The 22,094-nt window shown below is 43.9% G+C and overlaps 1 protein-coding gene across 1 annotated transcript in view; it reads left to right on the plus strand.

The window, feature by feature from the left end:
• The first annotated feature begins 3,838 nt into the window (after positions 1-3,838).
• LOC147436295 (pre-mRNA-splicing factor of RES complex protein) overlaps positions 3,839-22,094 on the plus strand; it is a 91,892-nt gene continuing 73,636 nt past the window's right edge. The window contains exons 1-2 of the mRNA XM_086489232.1: positions 3,839-4,207; positions 4,357-4,491. Coding sequence (XP_086345358.1) covers positions 4,033-4,207; positions 4,357-4,491 — 310 coding nt within the window. The 5' untranslated portion in view covers positions 3,839-4,032. The remainder of the gene's footprint in view (positions 4,208-4,356; positions 4,492-22,094) is intronic.

The following is a 22,094-nucleotide window of genomic DNA, read 5'->3' on the forward strand; positions in this document are numbered from 1 at the left end:
CATGTGTGCTTATGTGAGCAATACAACAAGGAGCCAAAAGAGTGCCCTTAGGAGCCTACATTGGGAGGTTGACCTTTGACCTTGTGCCTCTTGGTCCTTGAGAGGTCATTGTACTACCATTTGCACTAGCCTTGCTACTTCTATATAAGTAGTCACATCTTGTACACACACTAGTAGTGTTGCTAGTTCATTTCATAATCAAGTTAATGTTGTTGGTTTTACACTTTGTGCATTGTCTGATTGCTATCTCTAATCTTTCATTAAAATGCTACTCTAATTATGCCACCCTAATGCTAACCCTAACCCTAACATATTTGATGCACATGAAGTTGTTTGAGTACCATGAGCTTAGGGGAAAGGAGCTCTCTCTCTCTCTCTCTCTCTCTCTCTCTCTCTCTCTCTCTCTCTCTCTCTCTCTCTCTCCCCCCCCACAGTCTTCGAATTGATAAATATTTTAATTTATACCTAGGGTTCAAAGTAAGCTCTAAGCTCAAAATTTTGGTATGAACATCCAGTCAAGACTTGATATGTCAATTACTACAAAGTTTGAGCTTATAACTTTGCTTAGCTTGACTCATTACGTAAGTACAAAAAGATTACAATTAGCAAATATTCCAGTATAATCAAGCAAAAATGACAAAGTACCATATTGTCTTGGAGCTTTCTATCTCTTGTAGAACTCTTGCAATATAGCACAATGTTTGACAAACCCATTATTTGAAATCTTGTCCTAAATTTAGTTTCACTATTCAAATCACAACATAGGCTTTGATCATGAACACATAGGGCAATTCATTTAAAAGAATGAATTTGAATTGCATCTATTTGAAATAGTTGGAAGCTTGTGAACCTTGCCCTTTTGTGGTATACTGTACAATAAAAACGTTTAAGGACATGCAATCTTATGCAAATGAAAACAACACTACACATATGCATTTATGAGTATATTACACATCAAAATATGATACTCCGATATCGCCTAGTTGAATTGACGAATTTGCTTTCCCTATTATAGCATAGATGCCATGTAAGGTACTTCACTAAAAATGATGCATGCGCAGTGTGTGTATATGAACTAGCCAATATCTTGTTAGCCTTGCCTATTTTGGGTATATTCTACAATCACAACATTTGAGGAGATATCTTGAGAAGGAGGGTTCTCTATGTCACTTTGCAATTGGCAAGAAGCACCACACTTTGCATAGATATTCCAAGAGCAATACTCTGGTGCATATACAACAATCAAAGAAATTTGAGGAATAGTATTTGCGAGAAGGTTGCTTCTCTATGACACTTTGTAACTTGCAAGCAATGTGTACTAGGTTGGACATACACATCCATGAGAGCATCACTCAAGGCAAGGTAGTGCTCAAAAACAACTTTGCTTGTCTAGAAATTACATCGTTTATTCTTGTCGAAGGCTCCAATGATAGTAGACGGACTTTGAGGACACATGGCACACATATATGCCACTTAGTTTATAGGGACAACCTCATGCTCTTGTCGAAGGCTCCGATGATAGTACATGGACTTTGAAGATGCATGGCACATGAATAGGCCACTTAGTTTACAGGGACAACCTCATGCCGTGTCTGTCTAAGACAACCAAATGCTCGTAAAGTTTGCTTAATTTAACTATACTCGACAATTAGATCACTCAGAGGGGTCATCATTCAAAAGGTAGTAAAAAACCCCTTTATTTACAAACATTGAAGTAATAAAACAATTCCTTTTTCTTAAGAAACTTATGGATTTTTTCAAAAGGCAATAAAAAGCCCCTTCTGCTAATGTAATTCTATTAATTCGAAAAAATAAAAGCCCTTTGTTTTGAACTCACTTGATATACTTACATTTTTGGGGTTAAGGACCCCCCCCCCCCCCCCCCCCCCCCCCCCCCCCCCCCCCACACACACACACACACACACACACAAAGTTAGGGCATTCTACAAGAAGATTTGCTCAAAGAGAGCTTCTAAAGGACATTTTGCACCTAGTAAAAAGCACCAAAGTTACGTACACATCCATGAGAGCATTGTGTACGACAAAATAATGCTCTAGCAACCTATGTGAACCTATGTGTGAAAGCTTCCTCATTTTTTTGCCCATTTATTGATGGCTCCAATGGCAACACATGCTTTGATGATACACATATGGGTCACTTCATTTTGCAAGATGTCCTTGGACCTATCATGCTATTGATGGCAATGCCATTTTCAACAACGTGCAGTGCAAGAAGTGGGTCTTGAGCAAAATGCTTAGGGTTGGTCGATGGCGCAACTTCCGGCTTATTGAAAGTTTGTTTAAACAGAAAATTTTGCAATCGTCATGTCCTTTATATTGATGGTAAGCGTGCTTATTGATTTGGTGTCAATGTGAGGCTTGTATTTGCATACCCGTGCTAGTTGTGGTAAGGTAGATTCATTCTTGATTGCTTTTGGGGCTTACACACCACCTAAACACAATATCAAGCTGCTCAAGTCATGGCATCCACTTGTGAATGGGGGGCAGACATTTGGCCGTGCAGGGTTGCAAATTGCCACCAAAGGGTACTACATGATTGGAAGCTTGAGCACGGGTTTCATTAGATGTAGATTGAGCTGATTGGCTAAAGAAAGCTCCACCATATTTGGACAGCCCCATGGTGCCGTCCAAATATGCCACAAGTTTCGGCATGTAATAGCTTCCAGGTTAACTATGGTCATGACCTCCAAATGGTTGTGTGTAGTAGCATCCAAATCGACGTGTCGAGAAGCTATTGGCCTTCATTTAATCAAATAGGGGGCGCTCCATATAGTGTGTCTTACTGTTTTGGGAAACTGTTTGTCGGCACTGTCGAAGGCAGTTGCTAATGTTGTTTTACTACAAAAATGTGGCCGTTAATTTTTGACCACAAATAGAAATTATCCTTTACCACAACCCATCTTCTATGCTAAACTCCTTATTTTTGCTAAGCTATGTTTTTGCTCTCTCCATGCTAGAGAGCGAGAGAGGGGGAAAGGAAACGAGGGCTTTTCTCTTAGTGTGTCCACCTCCTAAGGCTGGGTTCAGACGAGCGCGGCGGCGGCAGACTCAAAGATTTTCTTCTACCTCTGTCCTCACGTTCACACAGGACGACGTCTGGGTTTGTATAAACAATGGCGGGAGCGTAGACAGGCAACCATGCATAGCCTGGCGGGTGTGCTACTGGTTGCAGTTCTGACGTGCAGGGTTCAAGCTTGCTTCTCCGTGTTTTGCGCTAAAAGGGAGCCCAACAATGAGGTTCTCCCGGTGTGGTGGTGGTGGTTCGGGGGGGGATCGCCCAAGAGAAGGCGGGTTTGTAGAGAAGTACGAATTTTGCAATCCGATGGGTGCACGCCAGGTATGAAGCACGCACCTTCCTTCCATTCTGCTGCCGGCCCATCTGAGCCCAACCTAAGCTGCGTCTTCACATCTCGCTTCAGGCACGGTCGTTCGTCCTTGGGATATTCTAGGGTAAAACCCCCTATTTTAAGACCTTTAAGCTGTGGACGAGCGGAATTTTCCTAAGGTGTTGCATTTTGGGCATAGAAGGGTGCAATCCATAGCCAACGTCAAGACCGAGCTGCAGCAAAAACCCTGGCGCAAATAACCCTTCACAGGTTGCGCTCGTCGATAGTCTTTGCAATCGCGAGTATCAAAAACCGGTGCCATTAGCAAAAGTGTCGCGGCCCTACGGACAAGATCTTATTTCTGCCTTGCTAACCACGGAAGCATCCACTTTTCGGTGTCTCTAATGTGGTCCTAACACTAGTTATTTTTTGGGGAGTCGCTCGTCCCAGCAGAGGACCCCGACCCACAACTGGCCCCCGTACCCTACCTACAATTGTAATATGCAACAGATCCGATTTGGATTTTGAAAACAGCATGACAGTAAAATGTGTGTTTTTTTAAAAATGTTCGCGACTCGAAACACGTAGAGCGAGCTCCGTCCCGACTCGACTGCGACAGTCCGCGTTTCAATTCTTTGGAGGGCTCCTCTGCTTTCAACCATTGCAACCCTTTGGTACTACAGCTATGAAGCCGTTGCAGGAGTACTTGAAGCGCTACACAAGCGATGCGGATAAGCAGAAGAAAAAGAAGAAGAAGAAGTCCAAAGCTTCGACTGGAGGCGCTCTCACTATTGTTGACGCAGACCCCGTTTGGCAGAAAGAAGTCAAAGATGACTCTTCTGAATCAGAATCTGAGAAAGGTACTTTCGCGCGTGCGCCCGCACACACACACACACACACACACACACACACACACACACACACACAGACAGATGGTTTGGCGTGAGAGTTCTCAAAGCATTGTCCATTTGCGCAACTTGGTGATTGCTCTTGCATGTTTGATTTGAAGAGGATGCTCCCTTGGTAATCGAGGATGTGGAATTCAAGCGGATGCAGAGGTTGGAAGCTTTGAGGATGCGTCCCTATCTTGCTATGGCAGCTGATGGTAGTGGATGGGTCTCACTAAATGACAATGAAAACCAAGGTAAGTTTTACTAAGGTCTGCGCTTGTTTTCGTGTCTATGAGAGGGACCGAAGCTATGCTTTCAATGATTTGTTTAAGCTTGTGTAGAAAGTGAGTCAAAAAAATTTGGAGAGAGAGAGAGAGAGAGAGAGAGAGAGAGAGAGAGAGAGAGAGAGAGAGCATCCGGACGCCGACCTCCTCTTCTCATCTATGTTGGTGGTCTCCATCATGTGCAGCCGGTGTCACTCGGCTTGTCGAAGTTGATGTGCCTGATTCTCCTATTGCCCCACTTTGCTTGGTGTAGTATCCTTCCCGCCATCGCGTACTCATGTGGCAACTTCCTAATTACCAAGGCCGCTAACTGAGTGTAGCCCATGTACTTTCCATAACCATGTTTGAACTTGGTTCACCGTGGTCGTCAGAAACCACTCGTCGCAGAAGACAATGCCCTAACCTACGCGATTCCATAGCGTTTCAAAACGCTAATGCAAAGACGCGCCTTCATCATTCTGAAGCTATTGGCGCGAACATATTTCATGGCCCAAAATAGTAGTCCTTTAAATTTTAGGAGATGAAGCCATTAGACTCTCATTGGTCATCTGACCATCTTTCACCATTGGGACCACGTCCAAAAATACAATGTAGCCAAGTTCTCGCGTGATTTTCTCTGGGTGACCCCACCTTGTCACTCACTGTGTCTCTATGGAGTTAATTTCCTAGTATCCACCAACTTATTAAGTGCAGCGAGGGGACCTAAATGACTTTGAAATGAGCCTAGACACCCTTTTACTACTCGAACTCCTGTGCTGACCAACTTCCCGTCTGCGGGTGAAACTACTATTTCACACTGGCCATACAATGGTCGGCCATTTGCAACTTTAAAAAGAGGGTCTCAAAAATTAAACGAAAATCATCGGAAAGAAACCAACAACTAAGGTTAGCAGTTGCCACGTCCTCGTGACATACCCCCCTCTTGAAATCGCAAATGTCCTTGATTGCATACCATAAATACATGCCATTGATGATCTTGTGTTGTTGGCACTCTTTTATCATTGCATGTATCCGTAAGAAAGATGATAAGACATAGATACAAATGACCTTCATACTTTTGTCATTTCCATCTATGATAGAAATGAGCATTATATCTTTTACACTTGAAGAGCGATGCACACTTTTGTTGCACTGAATCTGTATGTACATTTGATGTGCTAGCTCCATCATTACCCCTCCTTTGAACACGTTGAGTTGGGGCATACATAGGGTGTAACCCAAAGGCCTCAAGGTAAAGTTGCAATACATTTGGTGACTCTAGCAGTTCAGACTCTTCCATCCACTTTGCATCCATAGGTGGATAGTTCTGAACTTCACCAAATACTGTCTTGCAACTTGTCCCTTAACTTTTCTTTCTTTATGTGCCAAGATTTGCGGAGGTACCAAGATCTGATCAAGTTCATCAACTTCAGGCTGATCCTCCTGTGGCATATCTTCTAGCACATCACCTACAAAGGGTCATAGAAGACTCACGTGAAATGCATTATGAATCTTCCAAGCGTTAGGCAATCTCAGCTTGTAAGCAACATCGCTGATCTTATCACGCACTTGAAAAGGTTATAGTAACGCATGCTGAGCTTCGGAAATAACCGTTCCTTGCCCTTCATTTTCTTCAACCCTGTCTTTTCAAATCGCAAAAGTACCCAATCACCAGGTGAAAACAACAGTTCACGACGGTGACGATCAACAACCCTTTTCTGTTTGGCCTGAGTCTTCTCCGGGGCAACTTTAATGTTCTTATACATCTCATGCATGTTCTCGACATACCGATCTGCCTCAAAGTTCTTGTCGTTTGTTTGCAAAATGGGAGGAACCTTTTTGCCGCCTTCCACAATCTCAAAAGGTGCCTTGTTAGTTGTCACAAACTCCTGACGTGTCAAGCTACTGAAGAACGGAGCCAACCTTTAGATCCCGGCCAGCCAAAATCCTAAGAAGAAGCAACAACAGAAGAAGAAGTTTAACAGACTTACAAAGTCCTAACCAGTGGCCTACTTTTAAAGAAGAGTTCCCACCAACTTATGGGACCTCGTCTGATGGGGCCCAAGTGACATAAAAGCATTAAAAATAAAGCAAAACACACTCAGAAGACTTTGCACAACAAAATATGATGACGTGGCACGTGTACGGACGTTCTGCAATTCGCCGGCAGATTTTTAGAAAAATCCCAAAATTTTAGGAAAGTATTTTTTTGGGGCCAGCTTTTCATATTTGATGCTTTTAGGCTTTGGGTCTTTAAATATGAGCCTTGGGGGCCCTCTCCGGCACGAGGTGCTCCCCAACTGTTGTACTTTGCGAATCAGCAATAATAAAGAAATACCGAAAGGGGCGCCAACATTTGGGCCAGTGCTCTCTTGGGGTGGAACTTCGCCACTCCCTGTCTCGGGTCGTGCATCTTTTCCAATTCAATTGTTATTTGAAGTGCTTAAAGTTGTTTAGTTTGTTCTTTTCTATTGGCACGTGGTGCCCGTCCTGCCTGTCCTGTGACAGTGGTATCAGAGCATTAGGCGTGTGCTTTTCTGAAAGCATACCGGTCCTACAAAAGAGCAGACAGAGCAAACCAAAGACTACTATAATTTTATTTGAAGTGTCTTCAGGCCCCGAGCCCGGACTTATTAGGCACTCCCACCCTTACTTCATCGCGCATCGGCCGTGCTCTCGTCTTCATCGCTCATGTCTTACAAGGCATAAGCCAAAAAGATCACTTGCAAGAGAAGGATCCAAGATTTGTTTGGAGTCACTGTTTTTCTCAAAAGCAGTGCCATGCAGATGCTGATGTCTATAGCTACCAAGCCGCACACTCCAAGGACTTGGCAAGCTTTCAAGAAATTTTTGCCTGAAGTTATATGGTTTCTTACATCTTCTTCCGAAGTGCAACTTTTGGCAGAGTGGGGTATTAAAAAATGCTTGCCATGGAAACCCTAGCAGATTATAACTTCAAATTTTTAGACAACTCTAAACAGGTGTCTCTTGTTGATAACCTCGAAGATCCGATGTGACTGCTATGTCTTGGGACTACCATCACCGCCACAGGAACACGGTCTATCCAAGACCTTATGGACCATGGTACAGTCAGCTATGACCTTATGGAAGGAACCTAACGCTAATTTTTTTGGTATAGGTTTCAGGATGGAAAGTCAGTCGACTTTTCGAGCTCGGCTGATATCGAGATTGCTTTTTAAGTTTGAGTTCTGTTTGAGAACTTGATTGGTGATCCTGTTTGGAATTTGTTTAAAATGGATGGTATCTGTTTTGAACTTGTCTTGGTGCCGATTTGAATTGTTTGACTCTGGTTTTAATATTGGTTTCAATGATTGGTGATTTTACTTCCGGGTGGAGTAGTGAGAAATGATGTTTGAGAATGCTTGTTCATACTCATGGCCCGGAGGACCCTTGTGGTTATTTTCGGGGGGAGTATTGAATGATTGAAAAGTGCTGTTTTTACTCATGGCCCGGACCCTTGTTGTTATTTACAGGGGGAGTATTAAGAAGTCTGAGTTGTGGTTACTCTCAGACGCAGGCTGCGGTCTAGGGGGAGTTTGGTTGTAAAAGGCCTCTATATCTCATGGCCCATACCTTTTTAGGTTATTTGCGGGAGGAGTGATGAGGGACTCGTTGAACAGCTCATGGCCCGGACGTGGATGATTATTTGTGGGGGGAGTGTTCATCGGCGGCTTTATCTTTCTACGTCTTGTAACATGTATATGTGAGCATTTGTTTTGCATTGTGATATGTGCCAACCATTGAATATTCCTAATTGGATGAGATTGCCTGGATAAGTAATTTCAGTGCATCAAGATCAGTGCGGTCTAGGTGTGATGGCTAATTTTACTACGCCGGAATATCGAGTTCCAATCTGGACAAAAGGAGAAGCCAACTTCTTAAAAAAAGAGCCAAAAGGAGAAGCCAACTCCTTAACACAAAAAAAAGAGCAATCTGATTGTCTAGGATTGTCCCTCGGAAATTTTTGAGCTAACTTGAGTTTTTTTGCAGATATGTTGTAATCGGGGACAGTTACTTTCTTTCAAGAAGGGGGGATGTCACAAATTGCTGACGTGTCAAAGCCACTGAAGAATGGAGCCAACCTTCACATCTCGGCCAGTCAAAACCCTAAGAAGAAGCAACATCCAAAGAAGAAGTTTTTTAGACTTACAAAGTCCTGACGAGTGGCCTATTATTAAAGAAGAGTTCCCACCAACTTATGGGATCTCGTCCGATGGGGCCAAGTGACATAAAGGCTTAAAAGATAAAGCAAAACACACTTCGAAGACTTTGCACAACAAAATATGATGACGTGGCACCTGTACGGACGTTCCGCAATTCGCGGCGGTTTTTTAGAAAAACCCCGAAATTATAGGAAAGTGTTTTTTTGGGGTCATCTTTTCATATTTGATGCTTTTAGGCTTTGGGCCTTTAAATATGAGCCTTGGGGGCCCTCTCTCGCACTCTTCAGGGCGTAGATTGCAGAGGAGGTGCTCCTCGGCTTTTGTACTTTGCGAATTAGCAATAATAAAGAAATACCGAAAGGGGCGTGAGCATTTGGGGCCAGTGCTCTCTTGGTGTGGAACTTCGTCACTCCCTGTCTCGTGTCGTGCATCTTTTTCAATTCAGTTGTTATTTGAAGTGCTTAAAGTTGTTCAGTTTGTCCTTTTCTATTGGCACGTGGTGCCCGTTTTGTGACACCAGTTGACGAATGCACCATATTGTTACACGCATACTCAAGCATAGGCAAATACTGTTCCCACTTGCCTTTGTTATCTGACACATAACATTTCAGCAGATCCAGGACAATAGAATTAGCCTCTTCTGAGTGTCCATGAGTTTGTGGATGAAACGAAGACGAGAACTTGAGCGTAGTGCCCATGTTCTCAAACAATCCTCTCTAATACAAACTTGCCATGCGAGGATCACGATCACTGGCAATCGATTGTGGCATACCATGGTACTTGAACAGAGTGTACATGAATAACCGTGCCATCTGATCAGATTTTATCTTCTTCCTGACACGGGTAAAATGGGCCTGTTTGCTGAACCTGCAAATAATGGTCCATATACCATCATTCCCTATTGGCGTTCTTGGAAGATCAAAGATAAAATCCATAGCAATACTTTCCCATGGCTTATCCGGAATCGGCAGTGGCTGTAACAATCCTGGTGCCTTTTGCTTGTCAAACTTGACCTTTTGGCAAATCAGGCATGCTTGCACAAAGACATCCACATCTCTCCTCAAGGTAGGTCAGTAAAAGAATCTACTGCTTTAGCTGTCGCATCAATACCACGATGCCCTGCATACGGTGGGACATGACTTTCTATCATGACCTTATGTTGTAATGGCCTAGCGACACAAAGTCTGCATAAAACCGTCTCTAAGGAGGTAGTGCTCATGATGTTGCCTCTCTTGCAACTATTCAAAATTCCTTGCGAAGTCTTCATAGGTAGCATATTGTTCCTTCATGTCATCAAGTTCATGATGATAAGGAATTGACACAGCTGAAATCTGTGGCTTTCTTGATAACGCATCAGCCACAACATTCTTCTTGCCTTCCACATGCATAATCTAGAAGTGGAACATAGAAACAATGTTTGCCCATCGCATATGCTTTTCGGGTAGCTTTGACTGTGTCAAGAAGTATCGCAAGGCTTGATGATCTGTCTGGACAACAAAATCAGTACCTAACAGGTAGTGCTTTCAGCTAGAGAGAGCATGAATGACGGCCAATAACTCTTTCTCATAGATTTGCATAGTCTTTTCTGGCCCTTGCAAGATTCTTCTCTCATAAGCTACTACCCGATCATCTTGCATTAGCACTGCTCCGATGCTATTGTCACACGCGTCACACTGGACCACAAATGACTTTCTGAGATCAGGTAAAACAATCACGGGATCTGAAGTCAACTTTTCCTTTAAGAGACTAAAAGCTGAAATCTCTTTTTGGGTCCATCTGAAAGTGACCTCTTTCTTTTGCAAAGCGTGAAGGGGTGAAGCTATCTCTACAAAATTCCTGATAAACCTTCTATAGTATGAGCATAATCCCAAGAAGCTTCGGACATCGTGCATAGTCTTCAAGTCTGGCCATGTCTTAATAGCTTCAACCTTTGCGGGATCCATTCGGACACCATCTTTTGATACTATGTGGCCAAGAAAGTGGATCTCTCCTAGGAAGAATTGACTTTTCTTAGGATTAACTAGTAACTTGTGACTGCGCAGCTCTTCAAACACAATGGTCAAGTGACGCCTATGCCCCTCTTCATTCTTCGAGTAGACTATCATCTCGTCAAAGAATGTGCCAATGAACTTCTGATGCGAGTGGAAAATCCGGTCCATCATCCTATTGAACGTGGCAGGAGCATTTGTAAGACCAAATGTCATCACTAGAAACTCATAAAGACCAAATGTCATTCTAAACGCAGTCTTGTACACATCCTCTGGCCTTATATGAATCTGATGGTACCCGCTGTTAAGGTCTATCCTACTGAAAATTGCAGCATCCTCTAAACGGTCAAGAATATCATCAAATCTTGGGATAGGAAGCCTGTTCTTGATGGTATTCTTATTCAAGGCACGATAGTCAATACACATGCGTCAAGAGCCATCCTTCTTCTGCACTAAAAGCGCTGGGGAGCAGAAAGGTGAAGAACTAGGCTGAATCAGCCCCTTCTCTAAAAGCTCCTCTACATGGCCCATAATCTCTTTCTGTTGAGCCGCACTAACCTTGTAAGGAGGTCTGTTTGGTGGGCTACACCATGGCACCAAATCTATCTCATGGTCCTCAGGGCTCTCCGGCGGCAATTTCGACAGTAATGAATTAGAAAAACAACCCTAAAACTCTCGCAAAAATGTTGACCTTTTCTTTATCTAACACAGATAAATTTGACTGACAATAGCATCATGTGCAAAGATCAAGTACATAGAAAGATGATTTTTAATTACAGAAGTGATAGCTGAAGCAGATACAATCGGGACAGACTCCCCTTTGAGCTTTACATCCAAAACATGAGTTTTGCCCCTATGTTGAAGGGTGATCATTTTGCCGAAGACATCCAACACACCATGTACTCTGAACATCCACGGGATTCCCAGTAGCACATCACACCCTTCCAATGGCATGATATAGAACTCTTCAGTGCCCGCATACGACTGAATATGCAGACGTAGTTTTCCAATAATGGGAGTAACACACTCTGCGTGGCCAGGACATGCCAACCTTGCCTCTGCCGTGTACCCCATCTCTTCATAACTCGCTGGCATTTGTACTTGGCTTGTCACCCTGTCACAAAGTGATGACGTGGCGGACAACAGAAACCCTAAAATTCCTGCAAACCCTAATTTCTGCCAGAAACCCTAATTTCCGGAAATCGCGGAGGCGGATTATTAAAAAAAAAATTTAAATTTTTTTTTTTTTGGGAAAATGATAAGCGACGCGAATTTTGCTTTTCCTTTAAAAAAAAAAAAAGAGAAAAGACTCTCTAAGAGAGAGAGAACTGATGCTTTTGATTTTAAAAGCTTTTGGGGCTCTGCTTTTGGGCATCCCTTGTAACCTTTAAATTAGTGGTGAGGGCCTCACTTCTCAGAGCATCTGGACGCAGAGTCTGAGAGTGAAACCCTAACCGCTCTCTTGTACTTTGATGATTGATTAATACAAAAAGAAATACCGAAAGGGGCGCCAGTCTTTGGGGCCAATATCTCTAGGCACGGAACTCCGCCGGGCCAGTGCAAATCTATTGTGATCTGTGAATTGTTTTGAAGTGGTTATTTGGTGCTGTCGTGGTTGATTCTTGACTTGGAGTGTCCAAGTTTGTTACACACCCACCATATCTGGCACCAAACCTGCCGTGGGCTTAAGCTTCTTCCCTTTCTTGTCCTCTTTTATCATGTGAGTCAGCTGGTCTTTTCCTTTATGGACAATCTGCAGCAAAGTGATTAGGCTGCTCGCATATAAAGCATTTATTCTCAGCCATCAAGACCTTCTTTTCCTCGAGCGACTTACGCACAAAAGGCTTCCTTTTGTGTTTCTTTGCTTGCGCTCCAGAAGTCCCGGTTGAGTCCTTATCCTTGTTGACCTTTTCTAACCCGTGTGACGCTTTAGAAGCGTTTTCACAAAGGGCTTCTTTGCTGAATTTTTATTTTGCTACCCCCTTTCACGTTGCTCGGAAACCCACTGTCTGTCACAAACGGGAGCGCATAACAATATAAAATATTCTCGGATAAATAGAATTTATCACTTAATACTGAAGCCAAAGGAGAGAGAGAGAGAGAGAGAGAGAGAGAGAGAGAGAGAGAGAGAGAGAGAGAGAAGATCGACACAGTACTGGGGACCAGAAGATGGGCTGGTCCCCTCCTTAGAGAGAATCCTTTATTAGGTACAATCTTTTTATAAGCACAAGAACCGGAGAAAACCTTTCCGTTCTAATTCTCTGACTCGATGGTCGTTTCTTCCCGTAAGGGAAATGCGAGAGACGAGCTCTCAATCCTTTTTCCGTCTGTACTCGGAGTCGAGACTCCGCATACAATTTCCGAATTCCGTTCCCGGAACTCCCAAGCGTAGGCCGAAGCCTTCTCGCTTCTCCTTCGCGATGAAGTACCTGCAAACACATACGCAAACACGCGACAACAATTCGTATGGCGAATCCACAATAGATACCTGTCGCTCTTGCGCGGGAAAAGCGACTTCCGTGCTTTGTAGTCTCGCGATCTCTTGCGTTATTTGGCGGCAGAGTCTTCTCTTGCTGATGTTGGTAACCACTTTTCGGTGAGGGCATGTGGTGCTTTTATAGCTCCTTGGCCACGGCACGAATAGCTGCTCGCGAAGAGATCGCGACCGTTTTTTTTTTTTGGGCTGTTCTACCCGAAATAGGGAGAGAGAATTTGTTGGCTGGTTTTGTTGCTTTATTTTCTAAGTGGCTGCCCACTTATTAAGTGGACGGCTGACATCTTTTAAAATTGGTTTGAACTTGCCCAAAAACTCAATAAAACCTTATAAGTTAAAAACAATGCAAACATAGACTCCTCGCGGGAAAGCGTCTACTCTTCCCGGAAAACTCGTTAAAATATTCCGCTTTTTAAGAAAAGCTTCTCAAAACCTATCTTTATTCATTCTTGTGCTTGCGTCTTTACGCGTATTCTTCTTTTCGAGTTTGGATTTCCTCTTGACCTTGTGACACATCAGGAATACCCATCACCTAGTCCTTTCCTACCGAACTTACGGTACAATCCCCTTCACGATGCTCGATGTCACCCATCGTATGACGCATCAGAGATGTCCATTCCAAGATGGTCGGATACTTCTTACTGATGCTCCCCGTCACCCATCCGTTGTGACGCATGAGAAGTACCCGTTCCTGGTGGCCTTACAGATATTCCCATTCATAGTGCTCGCGTCATTACTTTGAATGACGCACTAGGAATACTCTGTACTCGGATGTCTCCAGTGAGAAAAACCCTCTCACTTAAAATTCCAATAATTCATTTAGAATTATTTTTCCTTGGTGTTCCAAGCGAGAAAACCCTCTCACTTATAAATCCAATAATTCATTTAGAATTATTTTTTTGTCAGACAAAGCCAATTTAGCAACACTGTCCTCTCCCTGCAACAAGGCAAGACTAGTGTTGGCAACTTCCATAAGCTGAGTGAGGGTAGCCACTTTGTTCTTTGTACAATAATCTCGAAGCCCTTTAGGCAACCCACAACAATACTTCTCTATCTGCTCTGTGAATGCCACGAATCTGTAGGAGGTTACTGAGAGCAACGCTTTGCAAAACCTCCGATTGTACTCCTGTAGGCTCTTGCAAGTAGCCGCAGTGAGTTGGTGCCAATCCGTCATGACATTGGCTTCGAATTCATTTGACAGCCACGTAGATGTTAACATTTGTTTGAAGTATATCCATGTGGCAGGTGCCTGTCCTTCCATTAACAATGTAGTCCACCATGTAAGCGCATTCTCTTTCAAGAAAGTGGCAGCTTTCTTGACCTTAGAGGCCTCTGTAAAATTCCCTCTTGCATACGCTGTATCAAACTGCTGGAAAAAAGTAAGAGCCTTTGCCTTATCCTCAAAGCCGCTGAAAGAGCTAAACTTTACAGCTGCACCATCTTCTTTGTAAGCTTTCGGCTTTTCCGGTGCCCCCAAATTGTCATAAGGAATTGTTTGTAACATGGGCACTGTAGTAGGGATCATCGGCTCGTCTTGGCCATTGACATTTTGCGTCATAGGTGCCTGTCTGGCTGCTGTCCAAAAACACCAGCGATGCCAAAATTGCCTTGTGGCACCCCAAACTGGCCCTGGTTGCTCTGAAAGCTTTGTTGCATGCCAATGCTACCATACATGGGTTTGGCATCATGCCTTGCATACCCCCAAACACTGTTCCTGGCATTGATTGCTGGTTTCTAGGTGCATAACCAGCCATACGTTGGAACACAAATCCACCCCCGAAATACCCAGGATGTACCGTGTGTGCTCAAAAAACATGATGCATTGCCTGGAAATGGGTTCCTTGTCCCTGCAACGCAACATGCGGGCTTGGAAAGGTGGCGGACTGAACTGGCGAAGCCTGTAGAATAGGTGTCCTAACCACCTGTTCAAGGACACAAGGAACCTGTTTTGGAGCCCCTGACTCCGGAACATGCGAGTGCTCCCTATCTTGCTGGGACGCATGAAGTACCTTGGCTTGAGCTTCAACAGGCTCCATGGGCTGTGTGAGTTGCCTTGACTGCTGTGGCACTGGTGGTGCTTGCAAAAACTCCATAAACCTTGGGTTCTACAACAGTCGAGAAAACACGTTCACAGGGGCAACTAACTAAGTCGTGAACGCATCATCTTAAAGTTGCCCAGCCATAAAGTCTTGCATTGGAGGAGCATTCACATCGATAGGAGGTACAGACAAACGTGACTGTGAACTCTCGCCAACCTCAAAACACTGTAGGAATTTCTTGCCTGTCCTTCAAAGAGGAACCCTCTTCCATAATGCCCTTCCCTTTGTTGGCCATAGTATAATCCCGCGTTCCTGTATTCTGTGTCTTCGCCACAAACCAACCGAGGCTCACTTCTTGAGAAAAAAGTGATTCTATCTTGGTGACGGAACCATGAAGGGCGGTAGACGTAGGCTTTCACCCGAAACTTTACTTTAGACTTTAGGACATAAAGAAACTTTGCAAATAAAAACCTTTAACGGGAATTGATACTTCAAACACACACGACTTGGAAGCTAGAGCGCTACCAAGCAGACACCGACACCTGTTGGCCCCAAAGCCCCTTTCGGTATTTCTTTATTGTATTCACAGAGGGAATAAAACGTGCGATTTCCTACAAGTTGCTCCGCTTAATCCGTGCCGAAAATGACATGTTTTGGCCCGATTTCGGCAGCATAACCGTACTAGGATGCTTCACAGACAGTATCCCCATGCAAAAAGGGACTTTCCTGACGCATACAGACACTTTGCAAAACCTGGTGGCGAGAATTTACAGAACGCTGAATTCTCTATTTTCTGCCTTGAAAATGCGCCAGATCACTCGCACAACGGTCTTCTTGCGTCCCCGGACCTCGTGGGGGTATTAGGGACCGTTTAGGGCCAAAACGCTAAACCTGCAAAAATACACAGCAGGCTGTATTTCCCTGTTTTGGGCTCCGTTTCGCGAGCCGGTTGCATCCGTAGCAAGTCCTCGAGCTCCCGCACCTGTAGGGCTACTTGCCCTTTGAATCGGACGAGATTTCTCTGTGAAATCTCTTCGAATTCACCTGTATCGAACGGGGGATCATCAACTAGCTAATCCAGTACCTGTGCAAGAGGCTCTTGCCTCGGCAATCGCGCATGAACCCACACAATTGTACATAGGTCAAATGAAGAGACCTCTTGTGGGGCATCACATAACTGCACGGAGGGGGCGGGAGAGAGCAGTGAATGCTGTGCAAGGCTTTAGTTCTTGCACTTCACTGTACATAGAGGGTAGGCAAGCACACAGTAGCTTTGGTACCTGCAACAATTCACCATATGGCTGAAAAATGCAACCCCCAGGTTTATTTCAACGATTCTCTATTGCTCAAGGTGGAAAATACCCAAAAATGTGCCAAGTGGCACTCATGCATAGTTTTCCCGTTTTGTACCTTCCGGTCTAAAAATATCTCAACCGGTTGCTCAATTGACTTTGTAGCAGCGTAATAAAATGTTCCGCTTGTCATTTTGAAGCTAATGGTGCAAACAGATTTCGTGGCCCAAAATAGCAGTTTCCTAAATTTTAGGAGATGCTTCCATTGGACTCTCACTGGTCATCTGACCATCTTTCACCACGTCCAAAAATGCAATGTAGCCCAGTTCTCGCGTGATTTTTTTTGGGTGACCCCACCTTGTCAACTGTGCCTCTATGGAGTTAATTTCCTAGTATCCACCAACTTATTAAGTGTGGCGAGGGGACGTAAATGACTTTGAACTTAGCGTAGACACCCTTTTACTACTCGAATTCCAGTGCCGACCAACTTCCCATCTGCAGGTGAAACTACTGTTTCACACTAGCCATACAATGTTCGACCATTTGCAACTTCAAAAAGAGGGTCTCAAAAATTAAACGAAAATCATCGAAAAGAAACCAACAATTAAGGTTAGCAGTTGCCACGTCCTCGTGACAGAAGCACTCTTGTGGGTACCCCCTACACGAGTAGATATCAGTAGAAGCTTCTCCCGTGCAGAAAATTCGAGTGCGAAGCAGACATAGCCATTCTCAGCTATAGGTATGATGAATTTTAGTGAATAGGCTTATGATTGCATGCATTTTTATGCATTAGAAAGTGTATGGGACATGAACAGTGAGTATTGTTTCGGGTTCTTGTGCTTGTAATAGTTCAAGAAGTAATACAAATCTCCTTCAAGGTTGGTGGGGGGGGGGGGGGGGGGGGAACCAGCCCATCTTCTGGTCCCTTGTGTTGCGTCGATTTTTGCATTGTTCTTCTCAATTTAATGTCGTGCAAAATTCCACGCGAAATAGTAAATTAGCTCTAAAGGATTAAGTGCATGCTTCCAAGTTCCATTTCTATGAAAAGTAGTAGCAATCTTTGTGTTCATGTCCAAAATTTTCACAGAAGTGGCAATAAGCTCGAAGGGGGCATTCTTGTGGAGGATGCCTTGAAGAGAGACATGAGCTACAATAGAGCACAAGCTTAGACTCTTGTTGAGCTTGGAGCTCTTCTACCTCTCTCTTGATTTGGTCCAAAGCTTCTTGATGTGGGGACTTCTCTTGTTGAAGAGAGAAGGACCTCTCCTCTTGAAGAGCTTGTTGTAATTTTAGTGCTTCAAGTTCCCTGCGTATAGAGATCAAGGGGTCAAATGCACTTTCCATGAGAATTGAGGCAGTTTATACTTGAGGGGGTCCCTGGAATAACGGCCGGAACAAACTCCACCAGAGTTACCTCAAATGGGAGAGTCTCCCATATCCTTTCTGTATCATGCTCATAAGGTTCAACAAGAAGTACATCATTGGCTTTGCTTGTTAGCTCATCCCCTTCTAGGCAGCTTACCATAGAGGGAGACATATCATGTTGGTATGTGCTGATGACATCATGGTTTGAGCTTCATTGGTTCAACATAGACAAGACTACCCCCCTTTTAGTACTCTCTGGATGCACCCTTCCTCACGCATCAGGAGATTACTGGAGTTATTAGACAGGACCTCATCCAGTTGGAAATCGAGCGGATATGGCTAGAGCTCTCATAGGTGCTAGGGACGAAGATGGATTTCTACCGGGAACATTTTCTTCATAGTGCAGATGATGGTTTCGTATTACGACCCAACTACATGGACATACATCTCGAGATGTGCCATTGGCCAGATACGCACTTCTTCACACCAGCTTGAGATAAAGAGAGACAGATGCAGGAGAGTACCACAAGAGGAGAGGATTTGTCAGGTATGACAAAGATAGGAGCACTACATATGTCGATGCACCGCCTATTATGAGATTAGAGGACAACTTCCACTGCCTATTTAGAGAGTGTCACAAGACGGGCACCACGTGCCAATAGAAAAGGACGGACTGAATAGACTTTTAGCACTTCAATAACAACTGAACTGAGTGAGAGAGAGAGAGACGACACACGACATGGAGTGGCGGAATTCCATCCCAGAGAGTTTTGGCCCCAAACATTGGCGCCCCTTTCGGTGTTTCTTTATATTGCATCAACATAGTACAAGACGGTACTCTAGACTCTGCACCTTCTCCAGGAAGCATGCCAGAGAATGAGCCCTAACCTCATATTTAAAGGCCCTTGGCCTAAAAAGCGATTACAGTGAAAAGCCTTCAAACTCAAAAGCATCTGATCCAAAAAGCAATGCTCAAAAGCTGCCAGCGTAAAATTCGGAATTCCGTATAGCTGCCACGTCAGCAACGCAAAACGCGGAAATCCATACAGGCTGCCATGTGATCAGCCAGCGTGATTTTTGGAACTCTGCCACGTCATCAGCAGCTACGCAATTTTCGGAAATATGTTGCTGCTTCTGCTTCTGCTAGGGTTTAGGCCCCTCGGCCGGTAGCTCCGTTCTTAGGTAGGTCAACACGTCAGCAGTTTGTTACATCTCCCCTTCTTGAAAGAGGGTAATCGTCCGCGATTACAACATATCTGCAAAACAACTCAAGTTAGCTTAAAAATTTCGAGGGTCATTCCGAGGGACAATTAGTTTGCTCTTTTTGTTAAAGAGTTAGCTTCTCCTTTTGGCTCTTTTGATCAAGGAGTTAGCTTCTCCTTTCGTCCAGATCGGAACTCTTGATATTCCGGCGTAGTAAAATTAGCCATCACACCCAGACCATACTGATCTTCCATGGGTGTCTTGATGCACTAAAATTACATACCCAGGCAATCTCATCCAATTAGGAATATTCAGTAATTGGCACATCACAATGCAACACAAATGCTCACATATGCATGTTACAAGACATAGAAACATAAAGCCGCCGATGAACTCTCCTCCCGCATAACCTAACAAGGTCCGGGCCGGGAGATATTCAACGACTCCCTCATCACTCCTCCCGCATAACCTAAAAAGGTCCGGGCCGGGAGATATAGAGGCCTTTTACAACCAAACGCCCCCTAGACCGCAGCCTGCGTCGTTTTGAGGTGCTGAGAGTAACCACTGCTCAGACTTCTTAATACTCCTCCCGTATAACCATCCAAGTCTGGGCCGGGAGTCACAACAACAATACTCCCCCCGTAAATAACCACAAGGGCCCGGGCCATGAGTAAAAACAACACTTTTCAATCATTCAATATCCCCCCCCGCAAATAACCACAAGGGTCCGGGCCATGAGTATGAACAAGCATTCTCAAACATCATTTCTCACTATACCCGGGAGTAAAATCACCAATCATTGAGACCAGTATTAAAACCAGAGTCAAACAATTCAAATCGGCACCAAGACCGGTTTAAAACAGATACCATCCATTTTAAACAAATTCCAAACAGGATCACCAAACAAGTTCTCAAACAAATCTCAAACTTAAAAAGCAATCTCGACATCAGCCGAGCTCGAAAAGTTGGCTGACTTTCCATCCTAAACCTGCACCAAAAGGAGAAGAAGACTTCCACAAGTACCTCTCAGACTTCTCAGAACCCTCAGAACGGTAAGACTGGTAAGAACGTACCTCTTCTAACCAATCTTTCAACAGTCTCTCAGAAAAGAATTCTTCCAATGAACCTAAGGGTAAGGCTAACACAATTGCTAAACCTAAGCTTACTCCAGATGAAAAGGTAGCACAAGGAATTGTAGGAGGATACATCACGTCGGAAGAGCAAAGGACTTATTCTAAGGAAGGTCGTTGTTTTCATTGTCACATTAAGGGTCACATAAAAAGAACATGTCCTAAGCTTGAATCGAATGAATCTAAAGAATCCACAGAACCCACTTCCTCTGTCAATGCAATTACTAATAACACGAGTGTGCCCCAAGTTTCTCTTGACCCTCCCATTGATGATTCTCTCATTAAATGTCATGGTCATATGTCGGGGCAGCATTTTGTCATATTGTTTGACCTAGGTAGTATGCATGATGTGATCAGTCCCTCTCTTGTTGAGAGAGCCCGCCTAAAAGTTAGTCAGAAATCTCCTCTCGAGATCTTTGGCTTTGTTCCCGGTATGGACTCTCTCATCATGCAAGAGTGTCTTGGTGTGTTGTTTACAATTCAACAAGCTACTTTCCGTAGAAGATTTTTTGTCTCTCCTCTTTCAGGATGTGATATGATTTTGGGCATTCGATGATTTCGTGATCTTAACCCTCTCATTGATTGGGAGGCTAACACTTTCACTCTCAATGCCAAAAGTGACCCTCCCATTGTCATTCGTGGAGAGAACATTGTTCATTCTCCCTCTCTCATTGCTAATGTGCAGGACAAGATTGAACAGAATCAAGAGAAGGAGACTCTCTCAGTCTCTTTTTCTCCAAATCAAGACACACATGATTTGCATGATGATGATTTGAATGACAATGATAAGCATGATGATTTGAATGATAATGATGAGCATGATGATTTGCATGATCAAGATGTGATTTCTCACAAGTATGATGAGTTGCATGAAGATGGTGTGATTGTTCACAAGGATGATGTGTCAGTAACTTAGTTGATACTTTCTCTAGTGAAGCTAACCTCATTGCATGTTCGATCAATCACGAAGAACCGATCTTGGCTCTTGAGCTTAGGTCCAAAGAACCCTCACAGGAAGTATTATGTGTTCGCATGATTATTACGCACGCATTGTTCGAGTGTTTCATTCGTGATCGTTTCCTGTATTTTAGTCAGCGTCCCTATGTGATCCCTTTTACTAGGCATGGCATATTGTATGTTGAGCACGTTTCGCTCATGAATGAGCATGAATGTATGCGGATTGTTCCTGAAAAGCTGAAAAGTATGTATGTAAGGAAGTCACTTTCCATGTCTCTTCCTTGGCATGACACATTTGTAGAAAGAGCACATGAAAGTATGAGCACCAAGCATGGGCATTTCCGTTGTGAATTGCCACAGTTGATTGCTCTAGATCATAAGAGAAAGATTCGATCTCATTGTTTGCGTGTGTGTGGTGACGGTTTGGCACTCCGTCTCTTTGTTCATCTACATTGCATGCACAGTCTATTAGGACGACAATATTTTTTCCACTCACTTTACATGGAATAGGTATGTTCATGGTTTTGTGTTGGAAATGGTTTCAAGAATTTTCAGCCATGGAGATTCTTGAAGAAGAAAGAAGCTTGACTCTCGACAAAGTTGAAGCATTGAAGGAGCCACAAAAGACTGTTGCTTTCGGCGCGGCCCAAAGAAGCAAGCGTTGCAGACCTTTATGAAGTTCAAGTATCGCATGACCCACGCATCAGAGTGCGCCGGCGAAGATTCCCTTCCAGGATTCCGGATGTTATTGACGATCTCCCTCGACGCCATACAGTTCGGTACCAGTACCTCACTTTGAAAAGGAGGGGATGTCACGTGACACATCCAACCCTATGTGTCAGTGGACAAGCTACAACACAACAAGTGTTCAGTCAGTCCAGTCAGTCTAGATTAGCAAGTGTTCTAGCACTTTTGTGAGTCTGTTCGCAGACCGTGCATGCC

The sequence above is a fragment of the Adiantum capillus-veneris genome, chromosome 18 (genome assembly GCF_014529385.1).
Source record: "Adiantum capillus-veneris isolate H3 chromosome 18, ASM1452938v2, whole genome shotgun sequence".
In the NCBI taxonomy this organism is placed as follows: domain Eukaryota; kingdom Viridiplantae; phylum Streptophyta; class Polypodiopsida; order Polypodiales; family Pteridaceae; genus Adiantum; species Adiantum capillus-veneris.